Here is a 26,695-nt window from a genome sequence, read left to right as displayed (position 1 = left end):
CCTTGGCTTGGTAAACCAGTCCCTAATCTCTTTTCACCCCAGATTGGAAGGTGTGTCCCTCTCTGACACGCCTTAGAGTTATGATGGTCTCTTCCAGGTTTCCATAGCTCCATTGCTCAACCATTTGCCAGGGGTAACCATTAACCTAGCACTTAACTCACTCCCCACCTTTCTTGCTAGAGGGGATTTTCCAATCATTGTTTAGCAGAGCCAGATTATCCCACCATCTTCTCTAACCTCTTGGATGGGATCTCCCCCATCTCAGGGTACCCTGGACAAAGTTGGGGAGGAGGATGTATTTTTTAAAGTATATACTTGTTTATTTCTGTCCCCCTCACAATCTTCTCACTTACCCTCCCGTCACACACACGAAAAAGTAAGTTTCATGAAGCCCATACTTAATTAATGTTCAGTACTTTGGGTCTACCACCTGACCCAGAATAGGCACTAAATAGTTGCTGAGTGAATGAATAACACCCCTCTGTACTTAGGGATGTGGGTGTGTGTGCATCTGTAGGAGGGGTACAGACATGTCTCAGCAGGAGTGTAGCTGTTCTTATCAGGTCTACTTCTCTCCACCAGACTTTGGTGTAATTCGAATGCTTCCACTTCCTTGTGGGAGACAAAAATTATAATTGAGACCCAGTAGTTCCCTTGTTGGGGTGGTAATACCCTGAACCAAGGATATAGGCAAAAGAGGACTAGGATAGGAGTCTTGCTTATTTCTGTTTATTTATTTAAAACACGTGGCTTTTACTAAGTTTACCAGGCACTATTCTAAGCTGTTCATAAATACTAGTTCAGTGGGTACAAATATTAATTTAGAGTTGTTGGTACAGGTTTAATAATGTGCTTATCTTCGCTCTCCGGAAAAAAAAAAAATGCAATTCGCCTCTACCCCTTTAGGCTGCTCCCCCCAAACCGCCTAGACCAGTTAGTTCTGTAGGCTCTGACTCAAGCTCCGCTTCCGACTTTCACAGGCTCCACCCCGCGTCAATCAAAGCCCAAACCGGGAAGGCCTAAGGCCCGAGTGTTAAGCAACGGCACTGGCGGCGGGAAGTTTGAACGTTCGGACACCGCCCCATATGCGAATAGACCAATCAGCGTCCAGCCGTCTTAGCAACAGCGATCCTCTCCTCCCTCCAGTCCTGTCGAAATCTTAAGCAGGATCCGGATCTCTCCGGCCAATAGCGGCTTAGAGGGGCGGGGCGTGTGCGCGCGCACCCCGCCCCCACTCAGGTGTGCCTCTCTTGCGGGAGGGCGGCTCGTAGTGACGCGGTTTCGCGCACGTAGCTACCCAGGTGACTGAAAACGCGGGAAAGTGCCGCGAGTGTCCGCAACTGGGGTGGGAAGTCGAGAAGTTAGGGCAGCGATAGTGGAGGCGTGGTTGGCAGAGGCGGGGAGAGGAGACGTGCAGACTCGGCCCTCAGGGCCCTCCAGCCAAAGTACAAGCTCCGGGTGACCGGAATGTGGGTGGGGCACGTGGGGTTTTGCAGTCTGGACTTTGGTGATATACCTAAGAAGTCGCCCGTCAAAATGTCCGCAGATGTTAAAAACAAAAGGTTACCGCATCTCTCCCCGGCCCTTGCAGCCCTGCGCCTCAGCCCTCTCCCAGTTCGGGTGGATTTGCGTGTCTACGCACCCCCTATCCCAGCCTCCTGGCGGTGAAATCCCGCTCCTGAACCGTCTTCGTTTTCTGCTCCCGCAGAGCGTCCAAGGCCATGTTCTCCGTAGGAACGATCCCAGGCGGGACGCCGCAGAGCCCGGAGCCGGGGGCAGCTTCGGCCAGTTTTCCCAGCCTGGTCCCAGTGTCGGGCGGTGGGGAGGCTGAGGAGGAGGAGGACAACGAGCAAGAACCGGCGGAGGTCTCTGGGGCGGCGGTGTCTGATGTCTGGTGGAGCAGGCGCTTGGATCCTGAGAGCAGGGAGTTGGTTGGAACTTCGGGATGTTAGAATCAATGGGCTTGGAATAGCTGGCAGGTCACTTGCCTCTGCTCTGTTTGACACTGAATGGGGACGATGATACTTATCTCAGTCAGGGATTTGATAAAATGATTAAAATTAAGTAGGACATGGCATAACCCTACACTTAACAGCAGTTTCCTTTCCTGTCGGTTTCCTTTCTTCTTCCTGGGATAGATCTATCTGTGTGCGCTGTGGACTTCAGGATACTTGGGCATCGCCTACTATGACACTAGTGACTCTACCATCCACTTCATGCCAGATGCCCCAGACCATGAGAGTCTCAAGCTTCTCCAGAGAGGTGGGAGCAGAACCATGGATTCCTCTACTCTGAGACTGGAAGTGTATTTCACTCTTCTATCCTTACCTGTCTCAATTTATTTTATTGACTCCCAGAAGTTCCCCCTGTTGTTTATAGGAATTCATTTCATTATTCAACACTTATTGTTTATAATGTATCAGGTGCTGGGCAAATCAGTCATGTCCGTCCTGCAGGGCTTTGGAGTCTAGTGACAATCTCCAGGTCACTCTTCCCTCCTGCCACCCTGCCAGTCTTCTCATTCCTCAATCTCATGCCTGACTCCTACCTATGCTCCCAATGTGCAGAGCACCTCTTACTTTTAGAGGGAGGAAATGAGGGTGTGTTTGTTTGTTTGTTTGTTTGTTTGTTTTGGAGGGAGTAGAAGGAAATAGCAAGGGGAGGCCTATGGATACCCCCTTAGAGGACCCTTTTACTCATTTGGTCTCCATTCTTCTTCCAAGTGTTGGATGAAATCAATCCCCGGTCTGTTGTTACGAGTGCCAAACAGGATGAGAATATGACTCGGTTTCTAGGGAAGCTTGGTAAGGACTGGGTAAGGGGAAAAGCAAAAATGGGAAAGGAGTGAACTGTGGAATATTCCAGGAGACTAAAGGGTCTTGGAGGAGCAACAGCCAGGAGGCCAGAATTGGGTGAGAGGGAAGGTGGGACAGAGGCAGAGGACTGAGATGTTCAGACTCATGGCCCTTTCTCTGCTTCCCCCACAGCCTCCCAGGAACACAGAGAGCCTAAGAGACCTGAAATTGTATTTTTGCCAAGTGTGGATTTTGGTACTTCCTTTCCTTTGCCCAATTCCTCATCCCATTTTTCCTACCCCTTTCTCCTTACTCTACTTGAGCTCCATCAGAAGTCTCTCCTCAGCCTTATCTTATCCTAACCCTTTGTGTTCTCCAAGTCCCATAAGCAGTCTCCTCAAGATCTCTCCTGCTCCTTACCCTTTAATAACCTGAAACCTTGTGAAGTTTCCACATAGGCGTGTCTAGGGATGAGGGCCTTCCCTGAGAAGAGGAAGTGGTGACACTTTGTGGATAGCTTTGATTGTTGGGATTTTTACCTTTAAGCCAAAGCCATTTGTCCCCTAAAAAAAAAAAAAAAAAGACAAAACCTTCCCAGGTTTGTAAAAAGTTTTACAAAACCTTCCCAGGTTTGTAAAAAAGATAAGGAATGTTCTATTCTACTTAGATATTAAGACATTAGTGTTATTCATTCCTCTATTAATATGATCCTTTGACCCCAAATTCCAAATAGATACCTTAGGAATAGATATTCTGAATCACTTGTCTTTCTCAGGTTGTGCTCACAGCCAAAGATCTTTATATTCTAGGTAAAATAAAGAGATAATTAGACTAAGTCTGAAAATTTGGTACATTATTATTAGTATCATCATCATCATCATCATCATTTTATTTTGAGAGAGTGTGTGAGCAAGGGAGGGGCAGAGAAGGAGAGAGAGAATCCCAAGCAGGCTCCATGCCGACAGCACAGATGCAGGGCTCAAACTCGAGCTCTGAACCATGAGATCATGATTTGAGCTGAAACCAAGAGTCAGAAGCTTAACCAACTGAGCCACCCAGTCGCCCCTGAAGATTTGATTCTTGTTTCAGCTTTCCATTAACTGCCTGTGTAGCTTGGCAAGTCACATCCTCTCTCTTGCTTCTATCATCTCATTCTTAAAATGGGGTGAAAATTGGGCTACAAGACCTTTCCCTTCCCTCTCATGCTTCCCCCAAAATAGGTCTGGAGATAAGCAAACAGCGCCTTCTTGCTGGAAACTACTCCTTCATCCCAGACTCCATGACCACCACTGAGAAAATCCTCTTCCTCTCCTCTATTATTCCCTTTGACTGCCTCCTCACGGTAGGAAGGGTCCTGGGAGATGAGGGCTGGTTGGAGAAAGGGACCAATACCCATTCCTAGGGTTGAGTCCTGGGAGGTACTAGTCCAATCCTGGAAAATAATAGTTTTCTCTGGTGTTGTCCAGCCTCCAGGACATTGGGATTTACCTCAACTCCATTACTGATTTCCTCCCAGGTTCGAGCACTTGGGGGGCTGCTCAAGTTCCTGGGTCGAAGAAGAATTGGGGTTGAACTGGAAGATTATAACGTCAGCGTCCCCATCCTGGGCTTTAAGAAATTTGTGTTGTAGGTGATTTACCCTAACCTCAAGCAAAGTAAGGTGGGATTGGGAGGTCTTAATAGCAAGACAAGGTGGGGGTGGGGTGGGGTGGGAGGAGTGGGCAGTGACCCATCAGGTAAAGTGCTCTAGGACACATAGGAGCACCTGAAGGGGGTGTGGAGCTCCGGGGAGATGACTGAGACAGTATTCCAGGAGGGGGATCTAGGGGGTGGAACCTAAGAATGAACTCACACCACTCCTACCCCAGCCACCTTTCTTTCTTCTTGTTTTCTGTCCTCAGGACCCATCTGGTGAGCATAGATCAAGACACTTACAGGTAAGGAGATGGAGGCAGGCTGTCGTCTCTGGGGAGAGAGAAGGATTAAGTTTAATACTCTAATAATCCCAGTGAGGCTCCAGTTTCTTTAATCCAGGGGTTATTAAGGTCTCTCTCCTTGAAGAAAAGGGAAGAGAGGGAGAAAAGCCCAAAGGTGTCACCTTCCTTTTCTAAAGAGAAAAACTGATACAGAAGTGAGGGACAGACCTTACAACAAAATTTAATCTCAGGAGGATGTTCCCAATCTCCCTTCCATCTTCTCAATTCCCTTTAAAAAATCCAAGTTACCTTGGGGCTCCTGGGTGGCTCAGTCGGTTAAGTGTCTGACTCTTGGTTTCAGCTCAGGTCATGATCTCATGGTTCAGGGTTCAAGCCCCGTGTCAGGCTCCATGCTGACAGTGCAGAGCCTGCCTGGGATTCTTTCTCCGCCCCCCCCCCCCCCCCGCCTCTCCCCTGCTCTCTCTCTCAAAAATAAACTTAAAAAAAAATTTTTTTTAAATCCAAGTTACCGCAAGCTCCTTCACTTCTCCCTTACAGTGTTCTGCAGATATTTAAGAGTGAGTCTCACCCTTCAGTGTACAAAGTGGCCAGTGGACTGAAGGAGGGGCTCAGCCTGTTTGGTAGGTATGCCCCTTCCCTCATCCCACACTACAAAATGCTGCCAGAAAAGCAGCTGCCTCCCGACATGTGTCCCAGTCCCTCTTCCCTCCCACTTCACTCCTGTTGCCAGATGTCTCTTCCACTCCAGTCCAGCTTTCTGATGCTCCTTGTACCCTCCCTGAGCTTGGGCATCCTCCCCCCCCCCCATCCATAGTTGTCCAGTGTCATTTGCATATCATCTCTTACTTTACCAATTCCATGTTCCTTCCTTGGGTTTCTATGGATGTTTCTGCTGGTTGTGCACCTGTCTAGGGACTTTGGGAGTCCCTATGTTTAGAGGAGAGTTATATAACTGCATAACTGTCCATAACTTATGCATAACTTATTTGCATTGAGTCTTTGTCTGCTGTCTCTGGCTTTAGGGTGTAGTGGGGACATCTCCCCAAGTAGCCGCATGGTTTTACTGTGCATACCTCAGGGGATTGTGTCTAATGTTTACATATATGTGTTGGCCTCTTTGTGAATCCAACCACAGCTGCTCTGTGTATTTTTCTGGCCAACTGTTCCTGTGAGTGGCTATCCCTCCCTAAGCCCATGGACGGTAATCCTGGCTCAGACTTGTGGCCAGTCGCTGGCTTTAGCTGCCTTTGTGTTCTGTATCTGCGGAACGCCCCCAGGCCAGCCTGTCCAAACTCTGTCCTAACCGAACCTCTGGCCCGGATGCCTCAGTTTAGACACACCCACACATTCCTTTTTCTGCCTCTGCCTTGTAACAAGCTCACTGCCTGCCCCTGCTCCCCACAGGAATCCTCAATAGATGCCACTGTAAGTGGGGACAGAAGCTGCTCAGGTAAGTCTCACACATGTGCTGCAGGTTAATGCATTCATTCTACAGACTCACACAAACCACCCCATCTCATAGTGCTGAGAACTGCCATTTCCCAAATGCTGGCTAAACGCGTTTAATCCTCACACCAATCCCGTGTGGTAGCTAGTATCCTCATTTTGTGTTGTCAGCACAGATAAACGTGTATGCCCATTGATGGTACAGACTGGCACACATGCAAGCAGCAGAAACAATCACAAAACACTAATGCACACATGGTAATATCTTTTTTTATTGAAGTGTAGTTGATATACAATATTATATTAGTTTCAGGTATACAATATAGTGATTCAGTGTTTATATACGTTATGAAGTGATCACCATGATAACTCTAGCTACCATCTGTCACCATGCAAAGTTATCACAGTATTATTAACTATATTCCTTATACTATACATTGTGTCTTTTTTTTAATAACTGGAAGTTTCGACCTCATATGGTACTATCTTTACTTTTTTTAAGATTTTTAAATTTTAAGTACAATCAACTCCCCAACGTGGCGCTCAGACTCATGACCCCAAGATCAAGGGTCACATGCCAGGCCCCACATGGTACTATCTTTAATTATAAAAACCACACTTCACATTTGAGCTATTGTCTGTTGACTTTCAAAATTGTGTCTCTATTTCTGAGCTGTATATGTGGAATGCTCACCGCACATCATCACCAGTTGAAATTTCTATAGGCAGTTCAAGCTCAGAGCATCTAAACTGATGCCCACTGGACCTGTTCATCTTCCTGCATCCTTTTTTATCTGCATAATGGCATCGCTGGCAGTACTGCTTCTCAACCTTGGATTGATGCTTCTCCTTCACCCTTCATATTCAATTATTCACTGAGGCCTATTGATTGTACCCTGAAATGTCTTTCTCAGCCATCTCTCTCCCTCTTTCCACTGCTCTAACTCTGGCTGTAATCATTTCTAACCTTGGGCATTGTATTCACCTTCAGATTGGTCTCTGTGCTTTGAATCTCTTCTTTTCCCAATCTGTCCTTCGTTCTAAAATACTTGTCATTCCACAACAGAGATCTGAGCATGTGACTCCACTTTTTTTTTTTTTAAACCTTAAGTAAAAACAAAATAACATAAACCTCAGACTTCCCCGTTCTCCGTGGGATGGAGATTAACATCTTTAGCAGTATGATGTTCAGGGCCCCTCCCATTCACCCCAATTTAAACTTCCATGATTATTTTCCCAAGCCCTTCCTAAATCCATCCTTACTGGATCTGCCCTATAGTCCAGTCATTTGGGCCACTTTCCATCATGGAAATACACCATGCCCATGTTTATGCAGTTCCCTCTGGAAAGTTTTTCCCTTGTTCTTCACCTGTCAGAATCTTACATCTTCTTCAAGGTACAAGCCAACTATCACCTTCGTGGTGAAACTTTCACAGGCACCCATAAGGAGACTGACACACACCTTCCCATTTGCTCTCACGTTGCCTGTTTGTTTTCTAGTTGCACTGTCACGTCAGGTTGGAGTTAGCGGTCGGTGAATCTGCTTGTTCTCATAGCTGTGAGCTCCGTACAGCGGTCATACCTGTTACCTCAGTGCCTGGCACATGGCCTTGTATGTAGTAGCACCGAGTGAGTGAGTAGGTACACAAATGCAAACACATTGGTCACGTCGTCTGTACAAACTCAGAGCTGAAACCTTTGCTAGCCTACAGGTGCGCAATCCTTTACCCACCTCACCTGCCCTGCACTGTGTGTCTTTTAGAGGTTAATTTAGGATAATCTGAGGTCATCTCCAGGTAATTGGGATGCCTTCATTACCCACGCATTCTACAGGTGCAGATCTCTAATCTCAACCAGGATGAGCGAGAAGGAATTCTCAGGGGAGAAGAGATCAGCATTAAAGGGGAGGGGAGGAATGCAGATCCCCCCAGGTAGGATCCAGCAGGGCATGGAATCACAACCTGAATCATGAACTAAGGACCCAGTTGGCCTCCAACTGGACAGGGCACCAGGAAGGTGACTGAATGTCACATTATGCTCTAAAGAGCACTGTGCTCACAGTCTGGAGACCTGAGTTTGAGACCCAGCTCTAGATTTTGGACAAGCTGCTTGTCTAAGGGCTTCATTTCCTTAGCTGTAGAATTAGGAGGTTTAGCTTGACTAAGATTTCTCCTGGCACTAGCAGTACGTGAGTCAGAAAAACCTAAGTATTTTTTTTAATGCTTATTTATTTTTGAGAGAGAGAGAGAGCACGCTAATGTGAGCACAAGTGGAGGAGGGGCAGAGAATCCAAAGTGGGTTCTGTGCTGACAGCAGAGAGTCCCATTCAGGGCTCAGACTTGCAAGCCGCAACATCATGACCTGAACCAAAGTCGGATGCTTAACTGACTGAGCCACCCAGGTGCCCTGAAAAACCTAGGTATTTTACAAGAAAGTCTGCTTGTACTCTCCAAGGTGGGGAAGGGTATTCACAGACTGACTTACACAGCTGCTGGTGGAGCTCTCTGTGGCTAAGGAGCAGAGGTGCCTAAAACCTACCCTCAAATCCAACCTAATTCTCCATTTTACTCTAACCTGGGGTGTTCTAACCCAGGGTAACTGGCCATAGACTATATAGTGTGAGATACATATCCTAGGGCCATAGTGTCTCCATAGGTTGGTTCTTTATATAAAGTAGCATTCCTGGGGTGGCTGGGTGGCTCAGTCCATTGACTTTGGCTCAGGTCATCATCTCACAGTTTGGGGATTTGAACCCTGCATCGGGCTTTGTGCTGAGAGCTCAGAGACTTCTTTGGATCCTCTGTCTCCCTCCCTCTCTGCCCCTCCCCCCACCCCAAAAATATATAAACATTAAAAAAATAAATAAAGTAAAATAACATGCCTAATGGCTTGCTCTAATACAGAAAAGAATTCATGGGCTCACAGGTCCTTGCAGAGTCTCACACTCTTCATAGTCATAAAGAAGATAGGGGCACCCAGAATTAGACAAACACAGAAGAAACATTTATTACCATATACTAATTTATTAGGAAATACCTCAGGCACACAAAATGTGGAAGTAATAATAATACAAACGTCTATGTTTGCACGAACAGCTTTAAGAATAAGGCAATGTTTTTGAAGGGGCGCCTGGCTGGATCAGTTGGTAGAGCACATGACTCTTTTTTTAAAACATTTTTTTTAATGTTTTTGACAGAGAGAGACAGAGCATGAGCAGGGGAGGGGCAGAGAGAGAGGGAGACACAGAAGCCAAAGCAAGCTCCAGGCTCTGAGCTGTCAGCACAGAGCCCGACGCAGGGCTTGAACTCAACAGACCGCGAGATCATGACCTGAGCTGAAGTCGGATGCTCAACTGACTGAGCCACCCATGCACCCCAAGCATATGACTCTTGATCTTGGGGTCATGAGCTTGAGCCCCAGAGTGCGTATAGAACTTACTAAAAAAAAAAAAAAAAAAGACAATGTCATTGAAGCCTCTTCAGTATCCTTCCCAATCCTTCTCTGCAGAGATGACCATTATCATGAATTGAGGATTATCAGTCCACATGGAATGGTTATATACTTTTACAGAACAACAAGAAAAGATGAACGTGTGTGCAATTACACCCAGAGACACTTTCACAGCTAAATGCAGATAAACTCACGCTGACTCACCGTCTCCTACTCAGCTGCAGAGAGAACTAGAGTGTTGGCACACAAATACCTCAATACGCTACACTCCCTCTAAATATTGACAAGCTCCATTACATATCCACATGGAATGACACATGGTTACATCCATCAAAACCATGATAAACAGACTCGTGCTCACATGCAGAGATTTTTAGTAGATCTGTGTAAACACGCCCGCATAGATAGGACACTGTACTTGCCAGTACAGATACTGATTACCACAATCCCCAGGGACCTCCAGACACACATTTTCACAAACTGGGATCAAGACAATAACGAGAACAGATGTAATTTCTGTCCCCACCCCCCGTGTCATGCCTCGCTTCCAGGCTATGGTTCACACGTCCGACTCACGACCTGGGAGAGCTAAATTCTCGGTTGGATGTCATTCAGTTTTTCCTACTACCCCAGAATCTGGACATGGCTCAAATGCTGCATCGGTTGCTGGGTCATATCAAGAATGTGCCTGTGAGCCAGGGGTGGGGGCCGGGAGGTGGGGAAGGAGTTTGAGGGTCAATATTGGACATGGGGCTTTTTGAGGAGCATTAGAGTGGGAGAGGGAAAACAATGGCTGTCCCTTTGACTGTAGCTGATTTTGAAACGCATGAAGCTGTCCCACACCAAGGTCAGCGACTGGCAAGTTCTGTACAAGGTAAGATCTTCCTTCTTGAATCCCAGAAGTCCAAGTTAAGTCCCTCAGCATGTGATCCAGACCTTCTGTACTCTGGTCACCCTCTCCAACTTTATCCTGACACTTTTTTTTTTTAATTTATTTATTTTGAGAGAGAGAGCGCACGAGTGAGAGAGCAAGCATGAGCCGGGGGGGGGAGGGGGCAGAAAAAGAGGGAGAGAGAGAGAATCTTTTTTTTTTTTTAACATTTATTTATTTTTGAGACACAGAGAGAGAGACAGAGCATGAACCGGGGAGGGTCAGAGAGAGAGGGAGACACAGAACCTGAAACAGGCTCCAGGCTCTGAGCTGTCAGGACAGAGCCCGACGCGGGGCTTGAACTCATAGACCGTGAGATCATGACCTGAGCTGAAGTCGGATGCTTAACCGACAGAGCCACCCAGGCACCCCGAGAGAGAGAGAATCTTAAGCAGGCTCCATGCTCAGCTCAGAGCACGACTCGGGGCTCGATCCCCCAGACCCTGGGATCATGACCTGAGCTGAAATCAAGAGTTGGATGCTCGACTGAGCCACCAAGGCACCCTATCCCAACACTTAAAAAAAAACAAGAAAAAAACTTTGTATTGTAGAAGTTGTGAAAAAAAAAATATTTAGAGTAATATAATGAGCCTCCATGTACCCACCATGCAGCTTTGACACTTGGACTCATGCCAATCTTGTTTCATGTATATCTTCTCCTTGCTTTCCCCTTCCTGGATTATTTTGAAGCAAATTCCAGCCATCATATAATTTCACCCATAAATATGTTAATATGATTTCTAAAAGAAAATTTCTCTCTTTTTTTAAATGCATATTTATTTTGGGGGCACCTGAGTGGCTCAGTCGGTTAAGCGTCTGACTTCAGCTCAGGTCATGATCTTGCAGTTCGTGGATTCAAGCCTCGCATCAGGCTCTGTGCTGACAGCTCAGAGCCTGGAGCCTGCTTTGGATTCTTTGTCTCCCTCTCTCTCTCTGCCCCTCCTTCACTCACACTCTGTCTCTGTCTCTCTCAGAAATAAACATTAAAAAAAAATTTTTTTAATGCTTATTTATTTTTTTTTTTAAGCACTTTTTTTTTTTAACGTTTATTTTTTTTATTTTTGGGACAGAGAGAGACAGAGCATGAACGGGGGAGGGGCAGAGAGAGAGGGAGACACAGAATCGGAAACAGGCTCCAGGCTCTGAGCCGTCAGCCCAGAGCCCGACGCGGGGCTCGAACTCACGGACCGCGAGATCGTGACCTGGCTGAAGTCGGACGCCTAACCGACTGCACCACCCAGGCGCCCCTTAATGCTTATTTATTTTTGAGAGAAAGAGTATGAGCATGAGAGGGGCAGAGAGAGAGGGAGACAGAGTATCAGAAGTGGGCTCTGCACTGATAGCAGCTAGCCCAATGTGGGGCTTGAACTCATGAACCATGAGATCATGACCTGAGCTGAAGTCAGATGCTCAACTGACTGAGCCACCCAGGTGCCCCAAAAATTACTTTAAAAAATTTTTTTAATGTTTATTTATTATTGAGAGACAGAGATAGAGCATGAACATGAGAGGGGCCGAGAGAGAGGTGCCCCCCAAAACTACTTTTAAAAAGGAATAATGGGGGTGCTTGGGTGGCTCAGTCAGTTAAGCATCAGACTCTTGGTTTCTGCTCAAGTTTGATCTCACCATTTGTGGGATTGAGCCATGCTTTGGAGCCTGCTTGGGATTCTCTCTCTCCCTTTCTTTCTGTCCCTCTCCCCCACTTATGTGGGTGCTCTCTCTCTCACAATAAATATAAATAAAAACTTAAAAAAACATAAAAAGGAATAACAATATCATTATCTTACTAACAATCAGCATAATTCTTGAATATCACAAATTGTCCGATGTTCACATTTCTATTCTTTTTAAAAGCAGGTTTTTAAAAATTTTTTGTAATGTTTTACTTTTGACAGAGAGAGAGAGAAAGAGAGAGAGAGCAAGCGCAAGTGGGGGATGGGCAGAAAGAGGGAGACACAGAATCTAAAGCAGGCTCCAGGCTGTCAGCACAGAGCCTGACATGGGGCTCCAACTCATGAACCATGAGATCATGACCTGAGCCAAAGTTGGAAGCTTAACTGACTGAGCCACCCAGGTGCCCCAGATTTTTTTTATGTTTATTTATTTATTTATTTTGAGAGAGAGAGAGAGAGAGAGAGAGAGAGAGAGAGAGAGAGAGAATCCCAAGCAGGGTCCATGCTGTCAGCATAGAGCCCCAACTGGGGCTCGAACTCATGAACCATGGGATCATGACTTGAGCCAAAAGCAAAAGTCAGATGGGGTGCCTGGGTGGCTCAGTCGGTTAAGCATACAACTTTGGCTCAGGTCATGATCTCGTGGTACATGAGTTCGAACCCTACATAGGGCTCTATGCTGACAGCTCAGAACCTGGAGCCTGCTTCAGATTCTGTGTCTTCCTCTCTCTGCTATTTCCCTGCTCTTGCTCTGTATCTCAAAAAAAAAAAAAAAAAAAAAAAAAAAAAAGTAGGATGCCCAACTGACTTGAGCCACGCAGGCCCTCCTGATGTTCACATTTCTAATCCTCTCTTAAATGTCATGATTTTTAAAACATTACATTTTGTTTAATCAGGATGCAAATATGTTCAACATATGGCAATGGTTTGATGTCTCTTGAAGTCTCCTTTGTGGGTTCCTTTTGCCTTTCACAGTTCTCCCTCCATCTCTATCTCAATCTTTATCTCTCTTTTTCCCCTTGCAAATTATTTGTTGAAGAAGTTAGATTGTTTGTCCGACAGAATTGCCCTTAGCCTGGATTTTGCTGAATGTAATCAGTAGGTGTTTTTGACATGTTTTACGCTCTTCTAGAATTTCTGTAAGTAAATAGTTGAACCTAGAAGATCGATCAAATCCAAGTTAGATTTTTTTCAATACTGTTTTATAAGTGGAGGAATATAATGTCTCATATGTCTGTCTCTCCTTTTGTGATGTTAGTTAGCAGCTTTTGATGTTTAATACCTAGGTCCATTATTTCCTTATGGATTGAAAAGTAGTATTATTCTGTCATCCTTTCTTCATTTATTAGCCAGAACATTTCTGTAAAGAGAAACCCTCTCATCTGCTTTTTGGTTTCCCAGTGATATATTTCATATCATAGAAATTGCTTGATTTCCCTCCCCCTGCTTTTATTTATCAGCTATCAGCATATAGGAAATTGGTTCCCTAACATCCTCCAAGGTAGCCAGTGTGTTTTTTGTTGTTGTGTATCATCATGAACTCAGATTTATGCGTGTGTTTCAGTCCTCTGCAATTTTAGTCTTTCTACATGTTCAGATTATTCCATCTTTGGCCAATGGGAGCCTCTTCATGTTGGCTTCTGAGTCCTTTAAACATGACCCCAGTAGACTTTCCCACTTGGCAGCTTCCCTCCTGCTCTCTGATTTGATGGGATCTAACAAAAATATCATTCACATTTCCTGGTTTTATTTTATTTTATTTTATTTTATTTTATTTTATTTTATTTTATTATTTTTTATGTCATCTCTGCACCCAAAGTGGGACTTGAACTCTTGACTCCAAGATCAAGAGTCACATGCTCTTCTGACTGAGCCAGCCAGGTGCCCCTACATCTCATATCTCCTGGTTCTGACCCAGGATGAGACATTTCTCCAAGGAGCCCTGGTTCCTTTTAGTGAAAAATTGTATCACAGGCTGTCTCAGTCTGAATGCTAGAGGTGCACAGCATGTTTTACTTATTGTTTTTAAGACTTTTCTGTGGACATATATAGGAACTTTTAAAAAGTAAAATACATGCATGATAAAATTGGTACTGATACCACCAATTTAAATTCAGAAGCACAGCATCCTTACCTTATATATTCCTTTACTTATCTTCTTCAGTATTTCTTCTTCATACTGAAAATTCTGGTTCTCAATAACACTAGCAATGAGAAGATTAGAATATCATTCATTTGCCTTTTCCTACATTACATCCACAACGATCTTAGTATAACACTTCTAGCACTACTATCAATGATATTATTGAAAATAATTTAAGATTTTTTGGGAGGAGGAGGGAAGTTCTTTCTGTCCCTACTAAGGATATACAGTCAAATTACTGTGTTTTAGTCACTTGGAATAGTTCCTCTCTGTGTAGTTATGTCACTATCTGGACATACATTTATGTTCATTTGTTTCATTCTATTTTTGATTTTTAAGAATTTTTTAAATTTCATTTATTTTTATAATTACATAAAATATTTATGTAATTCCAAACTATTATGTAGTCAACTAATTCTAGTTTCTATCCACCCCCCCCACCTATAGATAACATTTTCTTTTAAAAATTTTTAAGATTTATCCTTCTGTTGCTTTTTAAATTCTTTTTTTTTTTTAATAATTAAGATGTAAAGAAAAGTTGCAAAAATTGTACATGGTGTTCTCACATATCCTTCATCCAGTTTCCCTTAATGTTAACATATTACCAAAACAATGTTGACATAACCATAGTACAGTTATGTCAGAAATCTTTTATGAGTTATAATTCAGTGTTGTATTTTTATTTTACTCAAATTTTTCTAGTTTAGTTCCTTAAGAGTTCTTTTCAGATTGACTTTTAATATACCCATTTATTTATCTTTTAGTAGTTTTTTAAAGTGTATTTTTATTTGAGAGAGAGCTAGAGAGCAAGCAGGGGAGGAACAGAGAGAGGGAGACAGAATCCCAAGCAGGCTCTGTGCTGCCAGCACCCAGCACAGATCTTGATGTGGAGCTCGAACTCATGAGCGCGAGATCATGACCTGAGCTGAAGTCAAGAGTCCGACATTTAACCGACTGAGGCACCCAGGCGCACACCCCGCCTTTTTTAAATAGTTTTTTAAAGTGTATTTTTAATATGCCCATTTAGCTTTTAGATTGGCTTTTCAGATTCACGTAGGCTTTTGATACGCCCTTCTGACATGGCCCCCAGTCCATTTTTGAGCACTTCCTAACTTTTTACCACTACAAGATGCTCCAGAGTCATCTTATATTTTCCTTGCCTAAGCCCTAGAATCAACCATTTCTCCAAGGAGTCCTGGTTACGTTCTTTGGAGAATAGTATTAGAAACCAAGATCTGGACACTAGATGTGGTTATTGCTACTGGGGTATCTGTCACTTCTTTTCACCACAGACAGAGCTAAAGAAATAAATGTAGTATGCTAACCCATGCATATACATCTGTATTCCTGAATCGATCTATCTATATAAGAATCCATGAGTTCATACTCATACCTCTGATACCACAGAGTTCACTCTATACCACAGTCAATACCACAGAGTTCACTCCAGACTTCCTCCTTTCCTCATTTGTAACTTCCTTCTCTGCCAGTGAGAAACCTGCTTCTTATTATCTTCAGCAGGTTTCTTTTAACATGAACAGATATGTGGAACTATTTGTATCTTCCATTCTCACTACTGAACATTCATCAGCCAGGCCAGGCTATGCATTCAGGGACTCTGCACACTGTGTTCTCAACGTAGCGTGGTGGTTAAAAGCCAGACACCTGGGTTCAAATCCCAGCTCTTTTATTTACTCTGTGAGACCTTGAGCAAATTATGTTATTTCTTTGTGCTTCCAGTTGCTCCTCTGTGAAATGGAGATAATTCCTATCTCCTAAGATTATTTTGAGGATGAATGAAATTAACATATGTGAAGAGTTTAGAACATTGCCTGTCACCTAGTAAGCATTCAATAAGTGTTGGCTCTTACTCCTACCTCTATTCATTTACTCATGCTCTTGCTTTCAAACAGAATACTCTCCTTCCTTTTGAATAGCCTTATTCACAACCAAGTTCATTTCCTTTTTTCTGTAAAGATAGCCCATATTAGTCTTTTTAAAAAATTTTTTTAAATGTTTATTTTTGACAGACAGAGCATGAGCGGGGAAGGGGCAGAGAGAGAGGGAGACACAGAATCAGAAGTGGGCTCCAGGCTCTGAGCTGTCAGCACAGAGCCCAACGTGGGGCTCAAACTCACAGACCGCGAGATCATAACCTGAGCCGAAGTCGGATGCTCAACCGACTGAGCCACCCAGGCACCCTAGTCCATATTAGTCTTATTCTCTGAACTTATTTCATAATTTTAATCAGTTCCATAACTTGGTCAATCTGTTTTGTGGGTAGTCATTATTTTTGCTGCTTGTTTGTTTATTTCCATCACGGCTAGAGTATAAACCCTTTGATTTATTTACTTCATATATCTTCTACCACCAAGTAAGGCTCAGTAGATGCCCTATGGATTTGGTCTGTCCGCTCAGTCTAACCTTGGCAGCCACCTCAGGGCCCTGAGCTTCACCCTGGGTAATTAACTGTCAGTGACTCTCACCCTTTCTCTCTTCTTGCTGTCTTTCCCCAGTGCTATCTTGCTCCTTCTGCTCATTTACTGTTCTGCCTTCCATATCTCTACTTCTCTTTCTCCTTCCTCAGTATAAAATCCTTTCCTCTTGGGGGCACCTGGGTGGATCAGTTGGTTGATCATCCAGCTTTGGCTCAAGTCATGATCTTGTGGTTCATGGGTTCGAGCCCTGTGGCAGGCTTTGTGCTGACAGCTCAGAGCCTTCTTTGGATTCTCTTCCTGTCTCTCTGCCCCTCCCCTGCTGTGTGCGTGCGCATGTGCACTCTCTCTCCCTCTCTCTCTCAAAAATAAGTAAACACTAAAAATAAATAAAAAGTTTAAAAGATCCTTTCCTCTACTGAAGCACCTACCACTTTATTTTTACTTATTTATTTATTTACTATTATTTTTTTAATGTTTATTTATTTTTGAGAGACAAAGAGACAGAGTATGAGCCAGGGAGGGTCAGAGAGAGAGGGAGACACAGAATCTGAAGCAGGCTCCAGGCTCTGAGCTGCCAGCACAGAGCCTGACGCGGGACTCAAACTCACGAACTGTGAGATCATGACCTGAGCTGAAGTCAGAGGCCCAACTAACGGAGCCACCCAGGTGTCCCTATTTATTTATTTTTTAAGTTTATTTATTTTTCTTGAGAGAGAGAGAGCACGAGCAGGGGAGGGGCAGAGAGAGGGAGAGAGAGAATCCCAAGCAGGCTCCACCCTGTCGGTGCAGAACCCAAGAGGGCTCGAACCCAAGAACTGTGAGATCATGACCTGAATCCAAACCAAGAATCGGACACTTAAACAACTGAGCCACCCAGGTGCCCCTATTTTTAAATCTTCGGGGTGTATTTCTGTCTTCCTTGTTTGACCAAGAGCTCATCTGGGACAGGGCCCATTTTAGTTCTTTGTAGTCTCACTATTTAGTGTAGTGCCTGACACAGAATTTTACAGATGCCATTTTCCTCACTTACTGTTTCTTTTTTGCCTTTGAGATCTTCTGTCTTTTATATTGTGTTTCCCCCTGCTGCTCTCTGTTCTTCTCAGTCCATCCCTGTCCCCTCACCTCAGCCCATCTTCTGTCCATTTCTGCTGCAGACTGTGTATAGTGCCCTGGGCCTGAGGGATGCCTGCCGCTCCCTGCCCCAGTCCATCCAGCTCTTTCAGGACATTGCCCAAGAGTTCTCTGATGACCTGCACCATATTGCCAGCCTCATTGGGAAAGTGGTGAGTGGAAGACAGAGGCAGAACCCCTGGGGACCTAGGGAAGAGAGGTGGGATTGGAGGACACAGAAGGACTGTGCTCTGGGGAATGTGCTATGGAAGATGAGAGACATCAAAGTCAGTTGGATGACCAAAGAATGAGATGGTGAGAGGAAGTGTCAGAATGTCAGAGACCTGCTTGGAGGGTTAGGGTTAAAGCAGGAACTGCAGGGAGGATTGGGACCCGAGTAGAGGTGAGGAGCAGGATTGGGAGATGGTTCTGGGTGATGAGCAACTGGACTTTTTATCTCCTCAGGTGGATTTTGAGGGCAGTCTTGCTGAAAATCGTTTCACAGTCCTCCCCAACATAGATCCTGAAATTGATGAGAGTGAGTGTTGGGTGTGCAGTGGGGCCTATGGGCCCCAAACATGAGCCTGCCCAGTGATGGGGTACCATCATCAGTAGGTGGCCACTACAACTGGGGCTAACTAACCATGGCAAACAGGGCAGGAACCTTACTTTCGATACTCATATGTCTTCCACCCTCCTAGAAAAACGAAGGCTGATGGGACTTCCCAGTTTCCTCACTGAGGTTGCCCGAAAGGAGCTAGAGAATCTGGACTCCCGTATTCCTTCATGCAGTGTCATCTACATCCCTCTGGTGAGGGCAGGAGGATGGGTGTAGCCTCCAGGGGTCTTTTATGGGAGATATTAGGTTTATGAAGGACACAGTGCTGGATAAGAAAACCCCTGGGGAAGTGTGAAGAATATGAACATGGTGGTGGCTTTAGGCCCTTGAGAGAAGCACTGGAGAATACTGGGATCTCTGGCATCCTCTGGGGAGATAAGGTGCCCAGTACTTTACTCCCTGTTTTAACTCCTCTGCACTCTCCCCAGATTGGCTTTCTTCTTTGTATTCCCCGCCTGCCTTTTATGGTAGAGGCTAGTGACTTTGAGATTGAAGGACTGGACTTCATGGTAAGGCCCTTGACTTCTATGGGGGGGGGGGGAAGGGTGATGAGGGAAATGAGTCAGCAGCTGAGGGAGGGCCTTCCCCCATCAGCACTGCCCAATATGGGATGTCTCTTCTACAGTTTTACTTTGATCTTTACCAGCTCTGAGATAAAAGAGAAAGAAGTCAGGTGAGAAAGAGATAAAAGACCTGTACCCTGAAAACTACAAAATGATGAAAGAAATTGAAGATGACATAAAGAAATGGAAAGACATTCCATGCTCTGGAAGTGGAAGAACAATTGTTGTTAAAATGTTGATACTACAGTTTACAGATTTAATGCCATCCCTATCAAAATACTAACAGTATTTTTCACAGAAATAGAACAAAGAATCCTAAAATTTGTATGGAACATCAAAGACCCTGAATAGCCAAAGCAATCTTGAAAAACAAAAAACTGGAGGTATCACAATTCCAGACTTCTAGTTTTATTACAAAGCTGTAGTAATCAAAACAATATAGCACTAGCACAAAAATACACACATAGATCAATAGGACAGAATAGAAAGCCCAGAATATGCAATAGAGAGGGGCACCTGGGTGGCTCAGTCAGTCAGACTGACTCTTGGTCTCAGCTCAGGTCTTGATCTCAAGGTCGTGAATCAAGCCTTGCATTGGGCTCCACGCCAGGCATGAAGCCTACTTAATAAACTCAAAATGGATTAAGGACCTAAATGTGATACAGGAAACCATAAAAATCCTAGAAAGAGAGCACAGGCAGTAATTTATCTGACATTGGTTGTAGCAACATCTTTCTAGATACCTCTCCTGAGGCAAGGGAAACAAAAGTGAAAATAAACTATTGGAGCTACATCAAAATAAGAACCTTCTGCATAGCAAAGGAAACAACCAAAAAAACTAAAAGGCAACTGTGGAATGGGAGAAGATATTTGCAAATGACATATATGATAAAGGGTTAGTACCCAAAATATGTAAAGAACTTATAGGGGCGTTTGGCATGTGACTCTTGATTTCACGGTTGTAAGTTTGAGCTCCATGTTGAGTGTAGAGATTACTTTAAAATTTTTTTTAAATATTTATTTATTTTTGTTTTTTATTTTTTTTTTTAATTTTTTTTTTCAACGTTTATTTATTTTTTTTGGGACAGAGAGAGACAGAGCATGAACGGGGGAGGGGCAGAGAGAGAGGGAGACACAGAATCGGAAACAGGCTCCAGGCTCCGAGCCATCAGCCCAGAGCCCGACGCGGGGCTCGAACTCATGGACCGCGAGATCGTGACCTGGCTGAAGTCGGACGCTTAACCGACTGCGCCACCCAGGCGCCCCTAAATATTTATTTTTGAGAGGGTGGGGAGGAGCAGGGAGAGAGAGGGAGACACAGAATCTGAAGCAGGCTCCAGGCTCCGAGCTGTCAGCCCAGAGCCCAACGCGGGGCTCAGACTCACCAATGGTGAGATCGCCATCTGAGCTGAAGTCAAACCCTTACCCGACCAAGCCACCCAGGGGCCCCAAGATTACTTAAATAAATACAATTAAAAAAAAAAAGAACTTATATTACTCAATAACAAAGAAAAAACAAATAATCCAATTAAAAAATGGGCAGAAGACATGAACAGACATTTCTCCAAAGAAGACATCTAGATGGCCAACAGACACATGAAAAGATGCTGAGCATCACTCACTGTCAGGGAAATACAAATCAAAACCACAATGAGGGGCGCCTGGGTGGCGCAGTCGGTTAAGCGTCCGACTTCAGCCAGGTCACGATCTCGCGGTCCGTGAGTTCGAGCCCCGCGTCGGGCTCTGGGCTGATGGCTCAGAGCCTGGAGCCTGTTTCCGATTCTGTGTCTCCCTCTCTCTCTGCCCCTCCCCCGTTCATGCTCTGTCTCTCTCTGTCCCAAAAATAAATAAACGTTGAAAAAAAAAAAATTTAAAAACCACAATGAGATATCACCTCACACCTAAAGCCACACTTTAGTCAGAATGGCTAAAATCAAAAACTCAGGAAACAACAAGTGTTGGCAAGGATGTAGAGAAAAAGGAACCTTCCTGCACTGTTGGTGGGGACAAAAACTGGTACCATCACTGTGTAAAACAGTATGGAAGTTCCAAAGAAAATTAAAAATAGAATTACCCTATGATCCAGGAATCACACTGCTGACTATTTACCCAAAGAATACAAAAACACTAATTCAAAGGGATACATGCTCCCCTATGTTTATAGCAGCATTATCTACAATAGCCAAACTATGCAAGCAGCCCAAGTGTCCACTGATAGGTGAATGAATAAAGAAGATGTGGTACACACAATGGAATATTACTCAGCCATAAAAAAAGAATGAGATCTTACCATTTGCAATGGCATGGAAGGATCTACAGAGTATTATGCTAAGTAAGATAAGTCAGAGAAAGATAAATTCCATATCATTTCACTCATATGTGGAATTTAAGAAACAAAAATGAACAAAGAAAAAAGACAAAACCAAAAAACAGACTCCTGACTATAGAGAACAAACTGATGGTTACCAGAGGGCAAGTGGGTGGGGGGATGGGTGAAACAGGTGAAGTGGATTAAGAGTACATTTATCTTGGGGCACCTGGGTGTCTCAGTCGGTTAAGCATCCAACTTCGGCTCAGGTCATGATCTCAGGGTTCGTGAGTTTGAGCCCCACATCGGGCTCTGTGCTGACAGCTCAGAGCCTGGAGCCTGCTTCAGATTCTATGTCTCCCTCTCTCTTTGCCCCTTCCCCACTCACACTCTCTCTCAAAAAGAAACGTTAAAAATAAAAATAAAAAGAGTACACTTACCTTAATAAGCACTGAACAGTATACATAGAAGTATTGAATCACTATATGTACACCTGAAACTAATATAACACCGTATGTTAATTATACTAGAATTAAAAATATATATATCAGAAATTATCAAGGGGAGGCATAACTAAACTAGTGTTTAAGAATGAATATTTGGGTGATAAACTTACAAAGAAATAAAGAATTGATTCCCAGAAAGATCGGAATAGAGGTTACTTTTGAGGAGCTGGAGAAGGTTGTGATAGGATGGCTCTCTGGGGTAGCTGGCAAAATTTTAATTTCTTAACTCAATTTGTAACCTACATGGTTAGTCACAGGGTATTTGCCTCATAATAATTCTTCTACACATTTGTTTAATTCAGTTTTTTTTCTTTCAATGTTAGACTGTGAGCGAGGGAGGGGCAGAGAGAGGGAGACACAGAATCCAAAGCAGGCTCCAGGCTCTGAGCTGTCAGCACAGAGCCCGACGTGGGGCTCAAACTCAGGAACCATGAGATCACAACCTCAGTGGAAGTCAGGTGCTTAACCGAGCCACCCAGGCACCCTGTTTTATTTTAAAATATAAAGTTAACGGGGCGCCTGGGTGGCTCAGTCGGTTAAACGTCCGACTTCGGCTCAGGTCATGATCTTACGGTCTGTGGGTTCGAGCCCCGCATCGGGCTCTGTGCTGACAGTTCAGAACCTGGAGCCTGCTTCCGATTCTGTGTCTCCCTCTCTCTCTGCCCCTCCCCTGCTCATGTTCTGTCTCTCTCTGTTGCAAAAATAAATAAAAACATTAAAAAAATTTTTAAAAATAAATAAAATATAAAGTTAAAAAAAAAAGTTGGGGTGGGGCTGGAGGTGATGTTAGAGAAGATAGAGAGCATTAATGCAAGGCCCACAGCTTTGAACCCTTGCACCCAGTTTCTGTCAGAGGAGAAGCTGCACTATCGTAGTGCTCGAACCAAGGAGCTGGATGCATTGCTGGGGGACCTGCACTGTGATATCCGGGGTGAGGAGAAGCAAAAGGCTGGAGGGGAGCGGGCAGCTTGGAGGATATTCTAACAGGCTCCTTTCTTCCTGCTCTCTCACTCTGACTTTGTACCTTTTCCTCTCAATGTCTCGGGGTGTCTCAGACTCTTTCTCTGCAAGCCTATTTCCAGGTCTTTCTGCTGGCTTCTTTGTCTCTTCTTCATTTTCTCCTGGAGCTAATGTCCACCCCCTTCCTCCTCTACCTCTAGACCAGGAGACCCTGTTGATGTACCAGCTGCAGTGTCAGGTGCTGGCGCGGGCAGCTGTCTTGACCCGTGTGTTGGACCTTGCCTCCCGTCTGGACGTCCTGCTGGCTCTTGCCAGTGCTGCCCGGGACTATGGCTACTCAAGGCCCCGTTACTCCCCCCAACTCCTTGGGGTCCGAATCCTGAATGGCAGGTGAGAACAGAAGGGGCTGGAGGCATAGACACAAGGGGCCCAAAGGCCCCATCTCTGGTGCCTTCATTTATCTGGATTCACAGGCCATGTGCGAGGTAACTCTCTACCCACTGCAGACATCCTCTGATGGAACTCTGTGCCCGAACCTTCGTGCCCAACTCTGCAGAGTGTGGCGGGGACAAAGGGAGGATCAAAGTCATCACTGGACCCAACTCCTCAGGGAAGAGCATATACCTCAAACAGGTGAGGAGAGGGGCACATGGGTAGCTCAGTCAGGTGAGCACCCAACTTCAGCTCAGGTCATGATCTGACAGTTCATGCGTTCAAGCCCCACATCGGGCTCGCTGCTGTCAGCACAGAGCCTGCTTTAGATCCTCTGTCCCCCTCTGTCTGCTCCTCCCCTACTTCTACTCTCCCCCAAATAAAATAAAATAAAATAAAATAAAATAAAATAAAAAAACAAGTGAGGAGAATCCCTGCACACTGGGCCTCTGGCATCTTTTTCATTGTCTCCATCTCCCACCTGCCTGCAAACATGGGTCCCTACAGCTCTTCCCCTGTGTTCTGACCCGATCTGTCATGAATAGTCTGTAGTGCACACTCCCTGTTCCTCTACCTCACGTGTTCCCATTCTGTACTTGAGGGAGAGCCATGCTCTAACAGATCTTTCTGTGCCCTGAAATCCTCTCCCCCATCTCTGAATAGATCCATGCCATTCCCAGGTGTGCCTCTGCCCCCTCCGCCCTTCCTTTTTCCTGATTCTAAAGAAAGCTGAAGGGGCTCTACTCTCCTATTAAACTGTGTCCATCCCTCTTTGATCTATAATTCACCCCTCAGCCTTGACTCACCTTTACCCCAGCCCACACCATCAGGCCCCAGGCCCTGTCTCCTCCGTTTCTAGGTAGGCTTGATCACATTCATGGCCCTGGTGGGCAGCTTTGTGCCAGCAGAGGAAGCCGAAATTGGGGCGGTAGATGCCATCTTCACCCGGATTCATAGCTGCGAATCCATCTCCTTGGGCCTCTCCACCTTCATGATCGACCTTAACCAGGTCAAAGGGAGCAAAGGGGGGTGGGATTGTGGGAGGGTATTAGTAAGGAAGGAACTCTACTCTTGAAAAATAATCAGGGGCACCTGAGTAGCTCAGTTGGGTGGGCGTCTGACTCTTGATTTCAGCTCAGGTCATGATCCCAGGGTTGTGGGATCAAGCTCCGTGTTGGGCTCCATGCTGAGCATAGAACCTGCTTAAGATTTTCTTCTCGGGGCGCCTGGGTGGCGCAGTCGGTTAAGCGTCCGACTTCAGCCAGGTCACGATCTCGCGGTCCGTGAGTTCGAGCCCCGCGTCGGGCTCTGGGCTGATGGCTCAGAGCCTGGAGCATGTTTCCGATTCTGTGTCTCCCTCTCTCTCTGCCCCTCCCCCGTTCATACTCTGTCTCTCTCTGTCCCAAAAAATAAATAAACGTTGAAAAAAAAAAAAAAAAGATTTTCTTCTCTCTTTCTCTCTCTCTCTCTCTCTCCCTCCCTCCCTCCCTCCCTCTCTCTTCCTCTGCCCCTTCACACCCCCCCATGCTTTCTCTCTAAATGAAAAAAAAAATCTAAAAAGAAAAATGATCAGAACAAGAAAAATCTTCATTCTGCAGCATGCCTTCTGTATTAGGGGCAGGAAGCACCAAATTCAGAGACTGGGAGAATCAATACCATGAACTTTTACTGAACCTTTGATTTGCATGAGACACTGTTGGCAATGAAAGGATGAATGAAATGTGTGTCTTACCACTGAAGAACCTGCAGTCCAGTAGGGTGGACACATATATAAGCAGCTTTATTCACAGGCAGACTGTGGTCAGTGCATTACAGGCTTGAATGCCAATGAAATTCTCCCTTGTCCGCCTGGTACCCAGCAGGTGGCGAAAGCAGTGAACAATGCCACCAAGCAGTCTCTGGTCCTCATTGATGAATTTGGAAAGGGAACCAACACGGTGAGGAGACAAAAGAATGAGAAACTGAGGAGGGGAAGCCGGGGGAAGACAAAGGAGCACGAGGGTGACGCTGTGCCTCGGGAAAGGAACAGGGGTGCATGGGGCAGGAAAGAAACAGAAAAGTACAAGATGGGGCAGGCCAGGGCAGGTGGAGAGGTGTACACAGGGCACCTCTGGTTCAGTACCCTCACCCCTGCCCTCTGCACAGGTGGATGGGCTTGCGCTTCTAGCTGCTGTGCTACGACACTGGCTGGCACTTGGACCCATGTGCCCTCACATCTTTGTGGCCACCAACTTTCTGAGCCTTGTTCAGCTACAGCTGCTGCCACAGGGGCCCCTTGTGCAGTATTTGGTAAGGAAACCCATCTAGCCCTCTAGGGATCCATAGGATGAGCATTTACCAGAAATGAGGACAGGCTCTTCAGGTACGACAGGGGCTCCCTGAGCACAGGAACCATTTCTCACTCCCCACAGGGATTGGCCAAGGGTTTCAGGGCGGGAAGCAGAGACATTGATGACATACTGTCCCCTTGTATCTCTTTTAAGACCATGGAGACCTGTGAGGATGGGGACGACCTAGTCTTCTTCTATCAGGTTTGTGAAGGTATTGCCAATGCCAGCCATGCGTCCTACACAGCTGCCCAGGCTGGGCTTCCCGGCAATCTCATTGCCCGTGGCAAGGAGGTGAGATCCAAACGTCAAGTACCTCCATCAGGGCTCCCTTCCGTTAGCCTCGCTTTCTGGGTCCATGGGATTTCTGACCCTTAGTTCCAGTTCTCTTACCCAACTCCCCCTCCTCCATCCCCCACCTCCACGTCCCACCTCCACCCCCACCCCCACCCTCCTTCTGGTTCCTAGGTCTCAGATTTGATCCGCAGTGGGAAACCCATCAAGCCTGTCAAGGAGTTGCTAAAGGAGAAGCAAATGGAAAAGTGAGTGTGTGGCCCAGTGTCCCGGCTCTCTCTAGCATGTCTGCAGCTCTTCTCCCCCTTTCAGGGACTCAGCCTCTTTGTCCTTCAAAGACCCACGATTTATCCTGAAATCCCTAAATTTTCCTGGGCTCCCTGTGCCACACCCTCTCTCCTCTGCCTGGGGACTCAGTTATCTCTTCTCCCATAAATCCCATTTTTCTCTCTCCCATTAGTTGCCAGACGTTGGTAGATAAATTTCTGAAACTGGATTTGGAAGATCCCAACTTGGACCTGGACATTTTCATGAGTCAGGAAGTGCTGCCGGCTGCCACTGGCATCCTTTGAGAGTCCTTCCTTGGCTTTCCTCCACTTCCCAAGACCCCAGCGAGCTGCCATGCCCTGTCTCTTTCCTGGTCTCCCTCAGGCCCAAAATTCTCAATTTTCCTGGAAATTCTGTTTCACGTTAGGAATAAAGTTTATTTCAGAGCAAGCTATTGTTTCTTTAGAGCAGCCATCACAAAACAATAGGAAAGACA

At 45.4% G+C, this 26,695-nt stretch overlaps 1 protein-coding gene across 1 annotated transcript; it reads left to right on the top strand.

Moving 5' to 3' along the window:
* Window positions 1–1,222: 1,222 nt before the first annotated feature.
* Window positions 1,223–26,628, top strand: MSH5 (mutS homolog 5). The gene is made up of 25 exons (XM_047102386.1): window positions 1,223–1,301; window positions 1,709–1,865; window positions 2,139–2,262; window positions 2,724–2,804; window positions 2,988–3,050; window positions 4,016–4,137; window positions 4,312–4,421; window positions 4,697–4,732; window positions 5,270–5,352; window positions 6,137–6,182; window positions 10,180–10,318; window positions 10,440–10,502; window positions 17,968–18,096; window positions 18,389–18,461; window positions 18,625–18,734; window positions 18,971–19,051; window positions 22,763–22,850; window positions 23,080–23,269; window positions 23,386–23,512; window positions 24,171–24,320; window positions 25,171–25,248; window positions 25,457–25,600; window positions 25,795–25,932; window positions 26,107–26,180; window positions 26,393–26,628. Exons 2-25 carry the CDS (start codon window positions 1,722–1,724, stop codon window positions 26,502–26,504), a joined length of 2,505 nt encoding a protein of 834 aa, XP_046958342.1. The 5' UTR covers window positions 1,223–1,301; window positions 1,709–1,721; the 3' UTR covers window positions 26,505–26,628.
* The last annotated feature ends 67 nt before the right edge of the window (window positions 26,629–26,695 follow it).

Source organism: Lynx rufus, unplaced genomic scaffold, assembly GCF_022079265.1.
Source record: "Lynx rufus isolate CCGP_SWC_20201006 ecotype Redwood Valley unplaced genomic scaffold, mLynRuf1.p SCAF_6, whole genome shotgun sequence".
Lineage (NCBI taxonomy): Eukaryota > Metazoa > Chordata > Mammalia > Carnivora > Felidae > Lynx > Lynx rufus.
The sequence above is the reverse complement of the archived record's forward strand: the minus strand, read 5'-3'. Positions and strand labels throughout refer to the sequence as shown.

Bases quoted from the DNA above. Each gene is read 5' to 3' on its own strand.
- MSH5 (XM_047102386.1), top strand. From the start codon at position 1,722: ATGTTCTCCGTAGGAACGATCCCAGGCGGGACGCCGCAGAGCCCGGAG. The intron at 10,503-17,967 runs GTAAGATCTTCC...TTTCTGCTGCAG, and splicing joins ACTGGCAAGTTCTGTACAAG to ACTGTGTATAGTGCCCTGGG. The intron at 25,601-25,794 runs GTAAGGAAACCC...ATCTCTTTTAAG, and splicing joins GGCCCCTTGTGCAGTATTTG to ACCATGGAGACCTGTGAGGA.